Here is an 18,830-nt window from a genome sequence, read left to right as displayed (position 1 = left end):
CTCCCCTTTCCCTAATTTTTATATCAAAGACACTGATAAAAGCCATTCTCCTCTACAATTGGAGAACTGCTGGTTCCTTGGGAAAAGGAAAGTGGTTGACTAAGAGTAAGACCCTTAGAGCCAAATATTTAAAGTGAGTGGGGGTGATTTCATACAGTGGGTTTCTGTAGAAGACTTGAGTTCTAGTGCTGACACTGTTTCTAGCTAGCTGAGACCTTGAAGAAGCAATCTCTAATCCTGGAGTGATGATAGCCTCATTTGTGATAGAGAGCACTGGGTTGATGATCTTCAAGGTGCTTCCCACTCTAGATTTATTACTGCTACTTTTGGCATCTAGAATAATAGCATAATCAGAGGAAACCAGATTTAGCAACTTACTTTAACAGAAGTGATAGAAATAACGAGCATAGCTATTAATGTGTGCCTATGTCTTTTTGTGTTAAGGTGAAGATCCTGATACATACACCTCAGCTAGTTATTTCTACTGAAAATCTTAAGTATTCAGGGAACTCTTCTGAAGACGTTCTTTCCAGATTCTCCTGCAGGCAACCATGGGGAAAAGAGTGGCCATCGTCGGGGCTGGCGTCAGTGGCTTGGCCTCCATCAGGAGCTGTCTGGATGAGGGGCTGGAGCCCACCTGCTTTGAAAGGAGCAATGATGTTGGAGGCCTGTGGAAATTCTCGGTGAGTGAGACACAACTGAAAGGTGATAAGTTCCACAGCATATCAAAGCTGATCAGTCCTCATTCAGATGTAGGAGTTAGGTCAAAAACTGGAAAGTAAAATCGTCCTTCCTCTGTCACACTAATGTCCAATCACTCAAAACTATTTACACCTGAAGGGTTTGTCCCGAAAAGGACATCGCCAACTCATTACACCCTGTCATCTGATGATAGGCAATAATAGCTCTCCGGGCTACAAAGAGTACAAACATCTGTAATTAGTGAAAACCTGCACCCATTGCCTCCCCATATACGTATTATTCTTAAATCCTGCGAGCATGGGCAGGAAAGAAAAGCCTAGACTGGGGTCAGAAGTCCTAAAATCTAGTCTCAACTCAGGTTTGGGCAGCCAGAATTTTAGACAAGTCATATTTTTCTTTCTAGACTTCCCCACCCCCAGTGCTCATTTGTCAAAGGGAGGGGTTGGAAATTAAGTCCAATTCTAACAGGCATGATTCTATAATTTACTCATATTGATTGAACAGATATTAGAAGTGATTATAAATGAGGACTATGTATGTTGTGTGGGATTATTGAATGTCCTGGCAGCCCCAAATCCAGGGAGAAAAATTATTCTCTTTTCCATTCATATTCATTGTTTGAGAGATAAATAATCAGGAAATATTCACTACAAACACAATTTTAAAATTTCAAATGTCAGGTTTGGGGAATTTCTTGCCTTTCTCTACCAAATTTTCCAGCCATGGTGGTCAGATGTAGATGATGACATTTGGGTTGAAGGCATTATATCCCAATCATTCATCTTATAATCATAATCTGTCCTGGTCTTAGTTACCACTCAGCCTGAATCAAGAGTTTGCTTCAATGAAGTATGGCAGTGTTAACTTACAACACATTTCTATCATCTAGAGAGATTTGGTTTAAAAAATATTTAGCTTATATAACCCAATAAGTAGTGCAGGAGATACAAAATAATCTCTATTTTCCATGAGGCAATAAACAAGAGGTTTTGTTGTTTTTTATTAAGAAATCAATTTTCCTTATTTACATTTGTTCAGGGAGCTTGACCATCTTAGCTAAATCGTGAATTGGTTCTTTATTATCTCATTAGCTGTACTAAAAGCTGGTTGGGTACCTATTTTGGCAAAACTTTGCACTAGTTATTGGAATGAAAAATATATGACAACCACTCTCCATAAATGCCTTCTACTTCATTTGATGAAGCAAGACAAAACAGAGGACCAAGATCCTTTGACAAAAAATAGGCAAAAAGTCACTTCATAGCAAAATCTGTCCTGAAGCCATATGGTCAGAAAATGTGAGCTGAATTGACATGAGGCTCTTATATGTACAGTCTTTCTCCATCTCACTTTGCATTTCACTGCAAAATTTTATAACATTTGGCTATAGGGTACCAGCCCAGATCTCACTCAGCAAGTTATTGAGAAAAATCCAAAAATCTCCAAATATCAGAACATATCTGACCCTTCAAATCTCAGAGATTACAGAGCAAGATAGTCGTCAGTGAATGTCAACTTAAAAAACAATTTCTGATATATAGAAGAGGATGGACTGCTGATATCTTAGCCAGGTGAAGTGAAACTTCCTGCAGCAAGGCACTCAGCTGAGACATGAGGATATCCTCAAAGAAGGAAGGTAGAGTCACTACGTGACATAGCCTGCAGTTGCCAGCAGTGTGCCAGTACCAGGTAGGAGAGATTTCTAGGCAGGGGGCACTAAGAAAGCAACAGAGAAGGCAATGGATGTGGCAGATACAGAGATCTGTAAGTTAACCAGTGTAGCCAGTTCAGCAAGTTCATATAAGGAAAGAGAATTAAACAGACCAATGCAGTCAGACTGGGTTATCACAAGAGCAATGTCCTCTTCTCCATAAGCTCACTGTGTGTTAGCTGAATTATAGTCAAAGTCCGTGTGGGGATGTAAACACATATAAATGTTCCAAACTTTAGACCACTCCACCGTCTTACTTGTCTAAGAAAACATGCTTCATACAACGTTGGTCAGGGAGAGATCTTTGAAAAATGTGTTACATAAGCTTTCATCTTGCAAGTCCTGTTAGGCAGAAGGTATTCCAGAAGAGAGAAACCTGATAATTCTGAACTTTTTACTGCGTGCTTTTCCTACAATATGAAAACCAAATGGGCTTCAATCCCTAACAGGCTAAATGTAAGCAGGTTTTAAGCTTCATATATGACAATATAGCAGCACATGTCCTCAAAAGATCTCAATGCTGGCTGTAATAAGACTACTCATCAAGCATTGTACAACAGCACAGTATTAGTTTTATTGCAAAAGGGGAAAATGTGGAAACAGAACTTTCTGGGCCTTTGTTCCATTCACTCATTCATTTATTCAGTCAATACATACATATTTGAGCACATTACATGTAGGGTACTATGTTAGCTATAACTGTAGATAGGAAGGTCCAGCAAGCAGCCAGCATTTTAAAAGCAGGGAAAAGACAAGTATTAGAATAACTATATTATTATGGAATATGTGATTAGCAGTAAAGATAATCAGACCTTGGTGGAAGCAGAGGTAACATCCAACTGGCAAAAGGAAAGGCAAAGGAAATGCATGAGAAGGAGATAGCTTTTAAGCTGGACCTTGAGGGTATTTGGAGAACCAGAAATGGGACTGGCAAAGAGAGATGGAATATGAAAGAAGATCAAGACTCACTGCTAAAATGCATTCCCAACATTGTTGAATTAGCCTCTGAACTTGCCCTCAAGTTGCTTATGTTCTAGTCAGAAAGATAAGAGATGGACACAGTTAAACCCAAGACAGACGGTGATTCTATGCCCACAGACTCTTGGATCTCTGGGTCTCAGGCAAGTTTCTCAGCCAGAGGCAGAATCTGAGCTTAATTTCCTCCTTCCCTGCTCACACAACCCCCACATATTGAAATAATGAAAATTCGAGCTCTCTGGAGCAATTGTTTATTGTTACATAATACATCTGTTTTCCTTTGTTTGAGAACAGCCTTTTGGTGAACTTTCCAAGGAGCTGTAGGGCACATACTCTTCACTGCTCATGATATGATTGGCCAAGGTTAAGGGGCAAATGAACAGAGATTCATTAACGTGGAAGTAATCCAAGGTCTTATCACCTCTGTTTCCCAGAGCAGTCTTACATTTTTTAACCAGTTTCCAACCGGCAGCTCCCGCCTCCCTCCCTTCAATGAGCAGCTGACTCTCCTTCCTGACTCTATTCACAACCATCAAGAAAGGAAATCACTAGGGGTGAATGAAAGAGATTCAAACCTGAACAACCTATCAAGGGTGAGCCATCACTCTTTCTTTTTCTGACCCTAAGAGAAATTTCAAAGTGAGGCTTCAAAAGTTACAATCCTGAGCTTAGTTATTTTGAAGAAGCAGCAATGAATAGAAGCTTTGTTTTCAATACTAAAGCCTCAGGCAGCTCCCCCTCCTGCCCCCCAGAGATGCAACTCTCTTGAGGGTTCCACAGTCTCTGTCTCATCTTCGAAAGGTCAGCTGGGGCTGCAGGGAGATAAATGTCCTGAATCCAGCAGCTACATGACATTCCATCCTTTTCCTTCATTTCTCCAGCTTTTCTTCAGGATTTGGGAGAGCAGAGGTTGCCAGCTTTTAAATGTGCTTCCAAGGCAGCACATTGTGTGAACTTTTATCCTGTCCTTGCAACAAGGAGGAAATGTTTATTTTTAATTTAGCCTCCAACCCTTTCTCAAAAAGAAGCCTCTTTTCAGTGACACAATGCCTTGACAATGATGTGCCGAGACTTCTGGTTTCCTGTGTTTCTCTGGCGAGGAGTGAATACCACTAGCTGGGAGTCAAGGAACACCTCAAGCACATAATTCATTTACAAAAATAAAGTGGTGGATCTTAAAGTGTGGTCCCTGGGCCAGCATCATCAGCCTCATGTGGTACTTGTTGGAAATGCCAATTCTCAGTCCTCACCCCAAACACACTGGGTTGGATTTTCTGGATGTGGGGCTCAGGAATCTATAGTGTGAGGGGCACTTCAGGTGATTTTGAAGATGCCAAAGTTGAAAAACCACTTCAGTAGAGGGTTCTTTTGCTGGGGAAGAGCCCTCTGAACTCCGTATAAACAGCATAATAAATATACCATTTAAATAATCAGCATCTTTTCCTTCAACATTGTGTCATTATAAAGATTCCTGCCAGGGGCCCCTGTCTGAGTTTGCACATTCTTCTTACGTGGCATGGATTTCCTTTAGGGACTCCAGTATCCTGCCACATTCCAAAGGCATGCAAGTGAGGCTCACTGGCAAGTCTCAATTGTCCCAGTTGGTACAAGTATGAGGATGTGTGAGTCCTCAGGTAGAAAGGTGTTCTTTTCAGGGGTGGATTCTGCCTTGTGTCCTAAGCTGCTGAACTGGAATAAGTGGCTTGGAAAATGAATGAATAAGTGAATGCAAATGATTAATGAATACTAGATGTGTTGTGGGTCTTTATTTAGAAGTTTGGTGAGGTTTTTCTGGCCAAAAATATGCTGTAAGAATTTAACTCCTGTTTTTAATCAATTAGCCTACAGTCAAACAGGTTTTGTTAAATGTGTTTTGCTTTAAGTCTCCGTTTATAAGAATTTATCGAGGATGTTAAGCGAGGACTTACTGTATTTAAGGTAAAAGACTCCTTCAGTCTCTTGTGTTTGTGTGTTTTTTTTTTTTTTTTTAAACATGGTTATGGGATCAGAACCATTGCTATGATTGGATAAAGAAAGAAAATTCTACAGGACTGTAAACACAGAGCTAAATTAGTATTTAAAGTAAGAGGGCTGGGCCTCCCCTGGTGGCGCAGGCGGTTGAGCGCAGCGCTGTGAAGCTCTCTGCAGCCTCTGCAGCGCCGGTTCGATCCCAGTCAGCCAGCGAGGGTCCCACATGGCGCGGCAGACCTCTCCTGTCTCACCCGCTGCTCCCCTCAGCAGTGTATTTCATCAGTCTGCCTGTTCTGTTCCCCACTCTGTCTCTGGTGAATCCTCTCACCCTCCCATGCATCTGGCCTGTACCAAGGTTCTTGTATAAATAAATAAATCTTAAAAAAATTTTTTTTTTTAAATAAAGTAAGAGGACGGGCCAGCTGCTGCACAAGGCTTTCCTTTCCAGGTCTCACGGGAAACGATAAGAAAAATACCATCCCTAGATTCCTTTTTAAGTTTTGTTATTCTTCCTAGGACCAAGCCGAAGAAGGTAGAGCCAGCATTTACCAGTCTGTATTCACCAACTCTTCCAAGGAGATGATGTGCTTTCCAGACTTCCCTTATCCTGATGACTACCCCAACTACATGCACCACAGCAAGCTCCAGGAATACATAAAGACATTTGCTCAAAAGAAGAATCTTTTAAGATACATACAGTTTGAGGTAAGGGCCTCATGATGGTGCTGTTGGTACCAATATATTTATGGGTTAGAGGTAAAGCAAGGTTACAGTGTTCCATTAGAAATCAGAGCTAAATATTTAGATACCTCACCTATCAGATGTTGATTCAGATTATAAAGAATCCGTGCATGGTTTTCCGCTCCGAAGGTGTTTTCCATTAGTCTCTGAGAGATTTTTCAATAGTCTTGTAATGTTGGATGCAGCTGTATTCTCATGCTCTCCTATTTTAGAGACAATCCCAAACTCTCTAGTTCATATTAAGATTTCTGTGGGTTTGATTTTAATGAGTTGTTGGTTTACTAAAATGCCACATTTTGAAGGAAACAATTCTAATCAACAGTTGATAAATCATTGCCTTCATCTTTTACCCACTGCATTCCTTTAGACTAGGAGTCTTAAGAATTATGGCGCAGGAAGTTGAGCTCAGTGCTGTGAAGCTGTCCGCAGCCTCCGCAGCCTCTGCAGCCCCGGTTCGATCCCGGCTGGCTGGCAAGGGTCCCACATGGCGTGGCAGACCTCTCCTGTCTCGCCCGCTACTCCCCTCAGCAGTGTATTTCGTCAGTCTGCCTGTTCTGTTCCCCTCTCTGTCTCTGGTGAATCCTCTCACCCTCCCGTGCATCTGGCCTGTACCCCGGTCCTTGTATAAATAAATAAATAAATAAATCTTTAAAAAAAAAAAAAAGAATTATGGCACAGAGACAGTGTTTCTGTTAAATCAGTAGTGCCTTGTATTTGTTTGGAAACCTTAACCTCAACTTATTACTGTTAAATGCACTGCATATATAGCCAATAAGAAAAATAATCAGCAAAATAAAAATTGAAATTATTTATGTGATTTTACATATATTTACATAATATTCACATTATGGAAGTGGTTAGTATTTCCAAGGGAGATAGTCTATATAGAGAAACGGAGAGACTAAAGTTGAATCCTGAGACTATCCCATATTTATTGAGTTGTCACTGAAGTCAGCGAAGGAAAAATCCACAATTGTCAGTAGAGGGTGGCAGTAAGCAAATGACATAGCATCTTTCACAGGACTACTCAGCGTTATTTACCCCAGGCCTACTAATTAGATATTTAAGAGTAAATGTAATCCTGGTGAGTCATTTTTCGTTCAATATTGGAATAGTCACTGAAGGTTCACTGTGATGTCTACTTTAATATCTCCCAAATATTTCTCAATGACTAGGAAATCTCACAACCATTATTTCCTCGCTAGAAACACTACTAGAAAAAAAATGCATTATAGCTAGCAAGAACTTCTCTCTGGTTTTCTTTAAGACCCTTGTTTCTAGTGTAAAGAAATGCCCAAGTTTTCCAGTCACTGGCCAATGGGAAGTTGTTTCAGAAAAGGATGGAAAACAGGAATCCTCTATTTTTGATGCTGTCATGATTTGTTCAGGACACCATGTATACCCCAATCTGCCAACCGATTCCTTTCCTGGTAAGTTTGGAAAATATATAATAATCTCAGGCGCTTACATGCACACATCCAGGGTTGAAATAGATCTTTCCATAGCTTGTACACATTTTTTCTTAAGTTTCCTAAACAAAAATTTTAAGTCTGATTAATATGACATATAGTAATAATTGACCTCCCAAACCTTTATACTAAAAGAATCAAGGACCTGCAAGTGAAGATCCAATGAAGATCTTGAAGAGTAGAGATTCAGGAAGAATAGAAGACTAAAACCATTAATGTTAAGAAGCTGAATATTTGGGGGTTTTGAGTATAGACTTAGAACACCTGAGTTCAAATTCTATTCTACTAATTTCTTACCATATGATTTTAGAGAATAACTTAACTGCTTTTTCTCAATTTCCTTTCCTTTCCAAATAGAGATATTAGTACCTACCAGTCAGAGAACTAAATGGCTAAAACATGTAAAACTTTCAGCCTACCCCACAGTAAGAACTCAGCAGTTATACTATTTTTATCATTATTACTATTAAAACACATATGTCTATACCTTGAGTTATTTTCAGGCACCAAAAGTAATTATTTGGGAGCTTAGTGTCAAAAAACACTAAAAGAATAAAAACATTTCAATTAGGGAAGTGTTTTTGAAAAATTGAGACTAAGAAAATTTTTTAAAATGTGAGTTTTCATCATTTCTCTTGCAAATCAGCTCAAGTCACTCCCCATGTTCCATTTAGGCCTAGACAAGTTTCAAGGTCACTACTTCCACAGCCGGGACTATAAAGGCCCAGAAGACTTCAAGGGGAAGAGAATCCTCGTGGTTGGCTTGGGGAACTCAGGGTCTGACATCGCTGTTGAACTCAGCCGTCTGGCTGCACAGGTACATGATCTAAAATACCTTGAGAAACAAACCTAGGGTACAGTTGTGCTGCTAAAGCAACTTCTCAGGCACTGAGAATGGTGTTTACCATGTCCCTCCACAAGAGATGCACCTGTTGTATATGCCCAGTACATCAAGGATGACTTGAGACATTCTCCCAATAAAGCAAGGTACTATAGCCTATGTTGGTCAGGAAGTGCATTCTGCTGGGATCAGAGGAAAGTGTGTGTGTGTATATAGCCAAACATGATTTTTTTGTTTCAACTTTAAGCCCTGATCTCCTCCAGGCAAACTAGTTGCTAGTCAGGTTCTACATATATTGATTTAACAATATATTCCTTTTTAAAAAATTGAAATAACATTGGTTTATAACTTTATCTAAGTTTCAGGTTACACAGATATATATATCAACATCTGTATATAATACATTATGCTTATCACCAAAAGCATACTCTCCATCCAAACCACACTATTGACCCATTGTACCCAGCTTACACATCCTCCTTCCCCTTCCCTTCTTGTAACCACCATTTTTCTCTTGGAGTCTAAGAGTTTGCTTCTGTTCTATTCATTTGTTTTGTTAATTTATCTTCCGCATATGAATGATATCATACAGTGTTTATCTTTCCCCATCTTAATTCACAGAGTATAATACTCTCTAAGTCCATCCCTGTTCTTGCAAAGGACAGTGTTTCATCTTTTTTATAGCTAAATAGTATTCCATTGTGAATATGCACACATCTTAATCCATTCATCCATCAATGGACACTTAGTTTATTTCCAACTCTTGCCTATTGTGAATAGTGCTGTAATGAACATGGGAGTGCATGTATCTCTTTGAATTAGTGTATGTGCTTTTTGGATAAATACCCAGTCATGTATTTATCTGGCTCATATGTTATTTCTATTCTTAATTTTTGAGGAACTTCCATGCTGTTTTCTGTAATTATTGTACTGATTTACATTCCAACCAGTATAAGGGATGATTTAACAGTATTTCTTATCTACCATTCAAAGGGCACTATGCTTACCACTCCAAAGTTCTAAAAATCACACAAGATTTGGTTCTTATTATCGTTTATCCATTCAACAGCTGATGCTCAGCAAATATTGGAAGCTTTTGATCTTTTATTAGTATGTCCAGAAATAAATCATACCATTTCCTAATTTCAATCAATAGTCATTGGGTAGCAGTGGGCTGGCAGGTACACAGCCATTATCAAAAAGAAGTGATGAGACTGCAGTGACATTGGTGTGACAGTGACAGCACTGTCAAAAGAGAATGTGACTTGGACTGGATGATGTCGAGGAAGGCTACCAGAGGACTCCAAGCTGAGTAATACATAACCAGTAAACCCTAAAGAAACTTAACATATTTTCAAGGAAATAAGTGTTCAGTACATGAATTCTTAAGTGGATATAAATAAAGTTTAACTATTCTTTAAAATTAAAGTTCCCTTGGATTATCGCAAAGGTGGTAAAATAGACAAACAACTGAGCTTGTCTCAGGGTAGAGGCAGCTGCCATGGTTTCATGTGCCCAGCAGAGGTACTGAGTAGGTATATAAGAAGGACTGAATAAAGGAAACCACGGACAGAGAACAGAACTAAATCCTTAGCATCTCTTCCACTTAATTTCAGCTAGAGATTTCACTACATTTCTCTTACCCAACCCAGCAACCACCACCATGCATTACCACTGAGGCTCACAGGGTTAATTGGTCTCTACCAGACCTACCATCTTAACCTATGAGTCCGTGAAGAGTAAGCCAGCCACTTAACTAGAGTCTTCTCGTTCAAGACTTCAGATTCTCATTCTTGCAACAATAATGCTCTAGCTCTCTGGGATGGAAAGAGAAAGTAGTTCTGCCTCTATTATAGTTTCAATCATGAACTATTCCTCTGATTCACCTCTTTAAAAATTATAGGGATATTGAAGGAAATAAATGGAGATGTCCATAGAATTGCATCATATTTGCTTATTTCTTCCAGAGTGATCTTGTCATCCATGTTGCCTTTCTCCACCAGGTCATTATCAGCACCAGAAGTGGTTCCTGGGTCATGAGCCGGGTTTGGGATGATGGCTATCCTTGGGATATGGTGTATGTTACCCGCTTTGCAACCTTTCTGCGGACTGCCCTTCCTTCGTTTGTCTCTGACTGGTTATATGTCAAGAAGATGAACACATGGTTTAAGCATGAAAACTATGGCCTGATGCCTCTAAATGGGTACTACTATAATCTATAGTCTATCATTCAAAGTAGGTGGACACTGGCTTAAGTTGAATTCTTTCTCTCTAGATCTACATTTAATTGTCCCACTGAGGCTGGTGGGGTTAAAGGAATGCATATAGAATACAACATACTCTGAGACAAGGCATGGGGTAAAAACTTTGTTACAATTAGTCAAATGGGAAAGGAGCATAGAAGAACACAAAAGGGCAATGGAGCAGGAAGGCAGAGCACCCTGACACTAGGATTCATTCATGGTAACTACAGGCTGTAGAATAGAATTTTGAGTGTTGAGCCAGCTCATAAATTTTTCTTTGAGGAATCTCTTCTCCATACTAATGGGTAAATGAGGATGGTAATAATAATACCTACTCCTCAAGACTGTTGTGGTGTTCAGTAAGATAAAAAACGATATAAGACTTACTTTTTAAACTATAAAACCATATTAATATTGGTTCTTATTAGCCTCAGATTTTCTAAGAGACCTCCAGGGAACAATTAACAAAGTAGTGTTAATAGGAAGGCTCAGACAAATATGCACATTTTCTCCTCCACTGAGGTTTAATTTTTTTGCAGAACATTCAGGAGACAGAGAACATGTTGGGCAATGAAGAGTCACAAAATTGATATAGCCTATAAAATTAATAAGACTTTTTTATGTACTACTCTATAGAGACAAAATTTAGTACCTATTAATCAGAAAGGCATTCTGGGTAAGAAAAATAATTATATCAGTAGAAAAAAAAAGAAAATTTAAGTGGATAATAAAGGATTCACTAAGAAATTTCAACCTTTGGTCTATGCAAGCAAAAATGCTTCATTTTTCAAGAAACAGGTTAAGAAAAAATAAGAGGAAACATAATTGGAATAACAAATACCAGGTTTGAAAACCAAACCCTCACACCACACTTACTTTAATTAGCCTGGCCCATGACTATAATCTTTTTTTTTTTTTTTAATTTTATAGAGGCATGTTTATTTATTTATTTGTTTGTTTGTTTGTTTGTTTGTTTTGTTTATACATGCACTGGGCACAGTCAGAAGCGCGGGAGGGTGAGAGAATTCACCAGAGCCAGAGCGGGGAGCAGAGCAGGCAGAAGGACCGAAGTACACTGCTGAGGGGAGCAGCGGGCCGCAGGAGAGGTCTGCGTGCCATGTGGGACCCTCCTCCAGTGTCTGGGGAGCAGCCGGGGATCGAACCGGTGCCACAGAGGCTCCGGGCAGGTTTGCAACCCAGCGCTCAACCTCTGCGCCACCGGGGAGGCCCCACATGGCTATAATCTTAAAGATAAAAATGTTAATACCATGCATTTAAAATTATGTTTAATATTTTAAAAATAGTTTTAATGTAGCATTTCCAAACCCTGAGCTGCTTAAGATTTTTTGTCTTCTAAGAGTAATTTCAAGCTATATTTTGGCTTTGCCTTTAGACCATTAAAACATAGTTTTGGAATTCTATTCATTCTAAAAATTAAACTCCCTCCCAGAAAAGAAAGGATTCCAATTACTGTAAGATGTTGACACTCTCTCACTTTTCCCTTGGGGGGAGTGAGTGAGGCAAGGAGAAAAAAGATTCAATGGGACCTACTTTCTGCCACCTTATAAGGTAAAAGAAGAGGTTGCAGAATTATAGAGATTGGTGATGAACAGTATAGAAACATAGATAATTCTAAGATTTATAGTTATTTAGTATTTGAATAGTTGGAGGAAATTCCAGAATCCCCAAAGGAAACTTACATCAAAATGAAGAATGTCATCCAAAAAAAATTCATTCCTAGAATTTCAGCAACTGATGGGCAGTATCAAAGTTGTTACACACTCTTCTGTGACCACAGTTGATGAAAGGAAAGCAAACATGGAAATAAAACATCCCACAACAGTAAAACAGAGTTCTTCATGTAAGATGAGAATTTCAATTATAATAGGTCACAGATAATAATGATGTTTGCATTTGCCAGATATTGTTTTAAGTGCTTTATGGATCATTGCTCACTTAACTCTCACAAAGCCTATCATTGCCCCCATTTTACACATAAGGAAACCAACACAGAAAAGCAGCTGCTACTAAGAGATGGAACTATATTGTACTTGGATTGTCTGACTCCAGAGACAACACTCTAAATCATTTCATTAGTTTTATTCTTGTCAAGTTGGTGAATTTCTAAACAGTCTACATACCCATAAGAGAATCTTCGAATACCATGGGGCCAAAAGGCAACTCAGGCAGAAATTCCTAAGGATTGTCACAGGCCCTAGCAAGATAGGGCTCCAAAGAAGAGACTTCATGGTCCTCATGCTGATGTTTAACTATTCAAATTTGGCTTTAGTGCTAGGGACTATTCCATAAATATTTCTTGGAAAGGAAGTACTTTGCAGAAAGGACCTTTGTGCCTTGCTTCTAGTCTCTTTGTTTTCTTGTCTTATGCTTCACAGTCCTCTGCGCAAGGAGCCTGTGTTCAATGATGAACTTCCATCCCGGATCCTGTGCGGCAAGGTGTTCATCAAGCCTAATGTGAAGGAATTCACAGCAACCTCAGCTGTGTTTGAGGATGGGACTGTGTTTGATGCCATTGATTGTGTCATTTTTGCAACAGGCTATGGTTATGCCTACCCCTTCCTTGATGACTCCATCATCAAAAGCAGAAACAATGAGGTCACCTTGTTTAAAGGCATCTTCCCTCCTCTGCTGGAGAAGCCAACCATGGCAGTGATTGGCCTAGTCCAGTCCCTTGGGGCTACCATTCCCACAACTGACATGCAGGCCCGCTGGGCTGCTAAAGTGTTTGCAAGTAGGTGGGCCAATCTTTTTTTCATTTATTTAATCAACAATCACTTATTGAACATTGTTGCAAGCACTGTGCTAGGTACCAGAGGTTTAAGGGAACAAAACAAACATGCTTTTGATGTCATGGAACTTAAAACAAGGTGGGGAATGCCACAGTAGGGGAAGCTTTAGGATTTTCTGGTGAGGGGAGTTGGCAGCGTAAGAAAAAAGATAAAGGTGTACAAGAAACCAAAAATATTTTGGTGTAAGGGAAACAAAACAAAACAGGGGGGCAGGGATGGCAAGACCTGGAAAAAGGGACAACATAGAGAGCCTCATAATCTGTCTCAAAGAACTTAGAATTCTTATTGAGGAAATGGGCAGACTTTGCAAAGCTTTAACAAAGAGAAGGACAGCAGTGTGTTACTGCAACTTCAAGGTATATTGTGAAAGGTATATTGGAAACCCTAATGTGTTTGAGGGCATGCTAGAGACCTCATTGGTATCAACATGTCAGAATACCAATGTCAGGCCACTTTTATTCTACCAACAGTCTACTCCCCTTTCCTCTACTCTAGACCCCATGGTCTCCAGGGGCTACAAGTATGCTTACGTGCAGAAATCAAGAATATGAGGATTACTATGAGAACAATGTCTCAAATAATATTTAATTCACTTCAATCATTATTTTAAAACATCATTTTATTCAAGGAATTGCATTATTGGCCAATGCGTTTACTAATACATTGTTCATGAAACCTTAGATTATAGGTAATGAAGAAAATGCTACAATTATAGAGTGTGCTTTCTAAAAATGTTTAGAATAGATAGGCTTCTATTTCAAATGTACCAAGAAGGAGCCTGTAATGAAATCCTTTATAAGAGTGATCCCAGGCAAAAATATACCTAGTGTCTTTTTCTCTTGAAGGCACACCATGACAAGTACCTAAAGGTTATAAAGTGACATTGGATAAAATTCATAAACCCATGAAATTTACTTGAAAGAAGGGTGTCAGATATTTGATTCAGCAAGTATTTAGTAAGTACCTATTATGTGTCAGGCTCTGTCTTGGCACTTGGGACACAACATAACAAAACAGACCAACATTCTGTTCCCTTACTTTCTAGGCAAACATCTGACCCCAGGGTATTAGTGGGTTGAGGTAAGATGCTAGTAGTAACGTCGATGTGTTCATGCACTAGTGATGTTACAACAACTCCTGCCACTGTTACTGGGGCAAATGAGTTACTCCTGCCATTGTTGTTACTAGGCAAATCAGGCAGCAACCAGATGATTCCTCCATTGATGCAGCAAGTTTTCCAAAATAACGCTAAAAATGTTCTGGTGCCCTTTAAAATATCCTCCCTGGATGCAGATTGATGCTTGAAAACCCTAGCTTCCTTACATGGGCCTATTTTAATTGTCATATACCTTAGAATGAACAATTAAAGTAGGTTGTAAGAGAATCCTTAATAAGAGAATACAGCTAAGAAATATAAAGAAATTGTTAAGCTATTATATGAATGAGGCATACCTAAGGCATGATGAGGATTAGGCCTTCCATAGAGTGACAGAATATGAGGTTGTGCAGTTTGAAGCTCCAGACTTCTCCACTATCACTATGTTGATGCACAGCTTTGCTGTTCCCAGAATGGGTTCATTAACTTCTTGGGTCTTTGTTTCTGTGAACTGTTATTTCACTACAGATACCAGAGATAGCTCCTCTTGATACAAAAGGGACAATATCTTTTAGGGATACAGTTCATAAACACTGAATTTCAGCATGTGTCATTGTACATTTCTGATTTCTTTGTCTTTTTCAACATTTCTCTCATTTCCTTTCCAGATTCATGTACCTTACCAAGCAAAACTGAAATGATAGAGGACATTGATGAGAAAATGGGAAAGAAACTCAAGTGGTAAGAGATGGTGCTTGCTAGTCAAACAAATCCTGACATTCGCCTTTCATATAGAAACACACTAATATAATGTCAGTAGTCAAAGTTCACAGTTTTAGAGCATTTGCTATAATCAGACAGTATTAGATGGGAAATTTATCGCATTTACATTTCTCATGTATGACACTAAAGCTCAGGTTCTCAGATGGGGGTGATTTTGCCCTTCATGGACATTTGGCAAAGTCTGGAGACATTTTTGGTCATTGTAAGTGGAGAATACTTCTACTGGATCTAATGAAAAAAAACTGGGGATGGGGCCTCCCCTGGTAGTGCAGCGGTTGAGCGCTGGGCTGTGAAGCTGCCCACAGTCTCTGCAGCACCGGTTCAATCCCTGGCTGCCGGCAAGGATCCCACATGGCGCACAGACCTCTCTTGTCGCGCCCACTGCTCCCCTCAGCAGTGTATTTCGTCAGTCCGCCTGTTCTGTTCCCCACTCTGGTTCTGGTGAATTCTCTCACCCTCTTGCGCTTCTGACTCTGCCCAGTGCTTGTATAAATAAATAAATAAATCTTTTTAAAAAATTGGAAAAAAAAAAAAAAAAGAAACTGGGGATGCTATTAAATATCCTACAACATAGAAGACAATGCACCTAAACAAAAAATTATCTCATTCAAAATGTCCATGGTGCTGAGGTTGAGAAACACCTCCAATGCTGTCCCCAAGAGTTTTTTTCCCATCTGTCACATGTCTGTAGCAAGTAAACTAGCTGAAAACTGAGAAGTGGCAGTGCTATGATAAGAAAACCAAATGAAGAATTGAAATTAGTTCACCTGCTTTCGTATTTTCTATTAAAAAATTATTTACTTCTAATTCATCCAAAAATGTTTTTAATTATATAATAATAGGACTTGTAGAAAGTCATTTTAGTGGCTAGACATCAGATATTTAAATGTAATTTTTTTCATGTTAATTACTTTAATGAAATTAAATCCTTTGCAACTTATTTTTCAAAATCTGTTGAAAGGATAATTAGATAATGGATTGCATGTGGATGAATAAGCAACTGTATAGGAAATTTCCTTCTTCTTAAGCTTCTAGCACATCATTCATTGAATACTCCAAGGTAATCACTTGTTAAGGGTCTAGAGCAGAAAAGATATAGATTCTTGAGACTCAAAAAAACCTCCCCTGTACTTCCTTCCATTCACAGGTCAGCTCTGTGAAGTGGGCACTTGTATGTGCTAACAACTCATGCAGCTCCCTCCACTTACTAGCCTTTAGATTGGAGGCTAACAGGAATAAAGAAGAGGAAAAATGGAGATCTCAACATCAATCACATTGCTTAAATAAGCAATAAGTCTGTTCTTTAATGTTCCTAAGAGCAAATGGGCCCACACTCCAACTAAAAGTATGAATCAATTTATATTAGGAATTGCAACAATAGTAAAACCATACACAAACCCAATTTTAAACATATTGATATACAAATCTGACATTGGGACAGAGGCTAAGCAATGTTATATAAAGAATAATCATGTGTTGGGGCCTACCTGGTGGCACAGTAGTTAAAGACACAGCACTATCAAGCTATCACCAGCCACTGCAGCACAAGTTCAATCCCCAGCCAGGGAGCTAACCCACATGGCAAAGCAGACCTCCCCTGTTTCTCCTGCTGCACCCCTCTGTGCATTTCAGTATATCTGCCTGTTCCGTTCCCCCACTCTGTCTCTGGTGAATCCTCTCACCCCCTGCACCTCTGGCCTACACCCCAAATTCTTGTTTGTATAAATAAATCTTTTTAAAAAAAGAATAATCACATGTTATAAACTAGAGTTTACTTGAGACTCTAGAGCAACAACATCAGAGACAAAGGAACAAAATAACATCAAACATAAATAGGGATTAGGGAGGAGAGAAAAAAATGAACTCATTGACAACCAAAGAGTAAATGATAAATTCAATAATGTGCAAAAAAGAGGAGTGGTCATATTACTGAAGTAACCAACTTAATATTTTTTGAGATAGAAAATAAGAAAATGATAGCATATCCTCTCTTAACTTCAATAGGTTCTTGGAAATTGTGACTTTAAGCAAAGCCACCTATAATGAAAGCAGGTCCAGAGATACCATAGGTTTCCTTCAATGTAGGCCAGGATTGATTTTTTCCTTCATGAACATTACTATGAAACCACATTATTTGAGGACTGTACTGTACTCCTGTACTGCTTTTTTGCAACTTTGAAACTCATTCCAATATGTTCTTTTCTTTCCTCAGGTTTGGCCAGAGCCAGACTTTGCAGACAGATTATATCTCATACATGGATGAGCTGGGTTCCTACATAGGGGCCAAGCCTAACATACCATGGCTCTTCCTGACTGACCCCCAGTTGGCCCTGGAGGTCTACTTTGGTCCTTGCAGTCCATACCAGTTTCGACTAATGGGACCAGGGAAATGGGAGGGGGCCAGAAATGCCATCCTGACCCAATGGGACAGAACAATAAAGACAACCATGACAAGAGCTGTCAGTAAATCTCAGAAGCCCCAACCCTTTTACAATTTGCTGAAAATCCTTTCATTCCCAATGCTTCTTCTGGCTGCTTTCCTTATATTTTATTAATAAGAAAGTCCCTTGGGTCTAAGAGTTCAATCTAGAAGTTTAACGAGATAAGTTTTTATCAGGGTATTGCTCCTCGCTTCCTTCCTGCAGATGTACAAATGAATCCTGATTCATTTGACTCAAAGTCTAAATAAAATGGAAAATACTCTGCCTCTCCCTTTCTAATGCTGACTTATACTCTAAGAGACATTTTGTATGCTAAATTGGCCAGTTTGGAAATGCCCCAAATAGAAAGATGGAAGGATGAATGGGAGCACAGATTTTCAGGTTGAACAAAGTTTAATGAACTTGTTAAAGGATGTTTTCTCATGGAGAGAATTGACGTCGCCACAATGTTGACTATTCCAATTCACGACATGTCTCTCCTCATTTTTTAGCTATTCTTTAAATTTCTTTCAGCAGGATTTTGTAGTTTTTTAGTATATAAGTCTTACCCCTCTTGTATTAGATTTTTCCTAAGTATTTCCTATTTCTTGATGTTATAAATAATAGTTTAAAAAATTCTCAGTTTTCTATTGTTTATTACAAATACATAGAAATGCAATTATTTGTTCTAGTAACTTTTATGCATATAACAATAATTCCTAAAATGATGATCATGTCTAAAATAAAAGATAGTTTTACTTCTCTTATTCCAGTTTGAATGTCTTTTGTTTCTGTTTTTTAGATTTTTATATTCATAATTTATAATTATATGGAAATACCCAGGGGAAAATAAATAACCTCCCACCATAGCTTAGAATTCCAGTTTATATAGCATCTTCAACAAACAACAATAGATTTATGGAGAAATGATTTCACAAAGGAATGTGATTTTAGGCTTCCATGAGCAATGATAGAGGCTATTTAATAAATTTTATTATGTAGTCCCTTTATGCCTTCTCTGAGCTAATGGGGCCTAAAGTTGTCTCCAGGGATAAAACATGGCAG

At 38.9% G+C, this 18,830-nt stretch overlaps 1 protein-coding gene across 1 annotated transcript; it reads left to right on the top strand.

Annotated features, from left to right (window-relative positions):
• Positions 1–510: 510 nt before the first annotated feature.
• LOC119240072 (putative dimethylaniline monooxygenase [N-oxide-forming] 6) lies at positions 511–17,900 on the top strand. The gene is made up of 8 exons (XM_037504432.2): positions 511–683; positions 5,879–6,067; positions 7,371–7,533; positions 8,247–8,389; positions 10,417–10,616; positions 13,053–13,408; positions 15,231–15,303; positions 17,558–17,900. Exons 1-8 carry the CDS (start codon positions 552–554, stop codon positions 17,898–17,900), a joined length of 1,599 nt encoding a protein of 532 aa, XP_037360329.1. The 5' UTR covers positions 511–551.
• Positions 17,901–18,830: the final 930 nt, after the last annotated feature.

This window comes from Talpa occidentalis, unplaced genomic scaffold, assembly GCF_014898055.3.
Source record: "Talpa occidentalis isolate TD23 unplaced genomic scaffold, MPIMG_talOcc4v2.1 talOcc4.12, whole genome shotgun sequence".
NCBI lineage: Eukaryota > Metazoa > Chordata > Mammalia > Eulipotyphla > Talpidae > Talpa > Talpa occidentalis.
The sequence above is the reverse complement of the archived record's forward strand: the minus strand, read 5'-3'. Positions and strand labels throughout refer to the sequence as shown.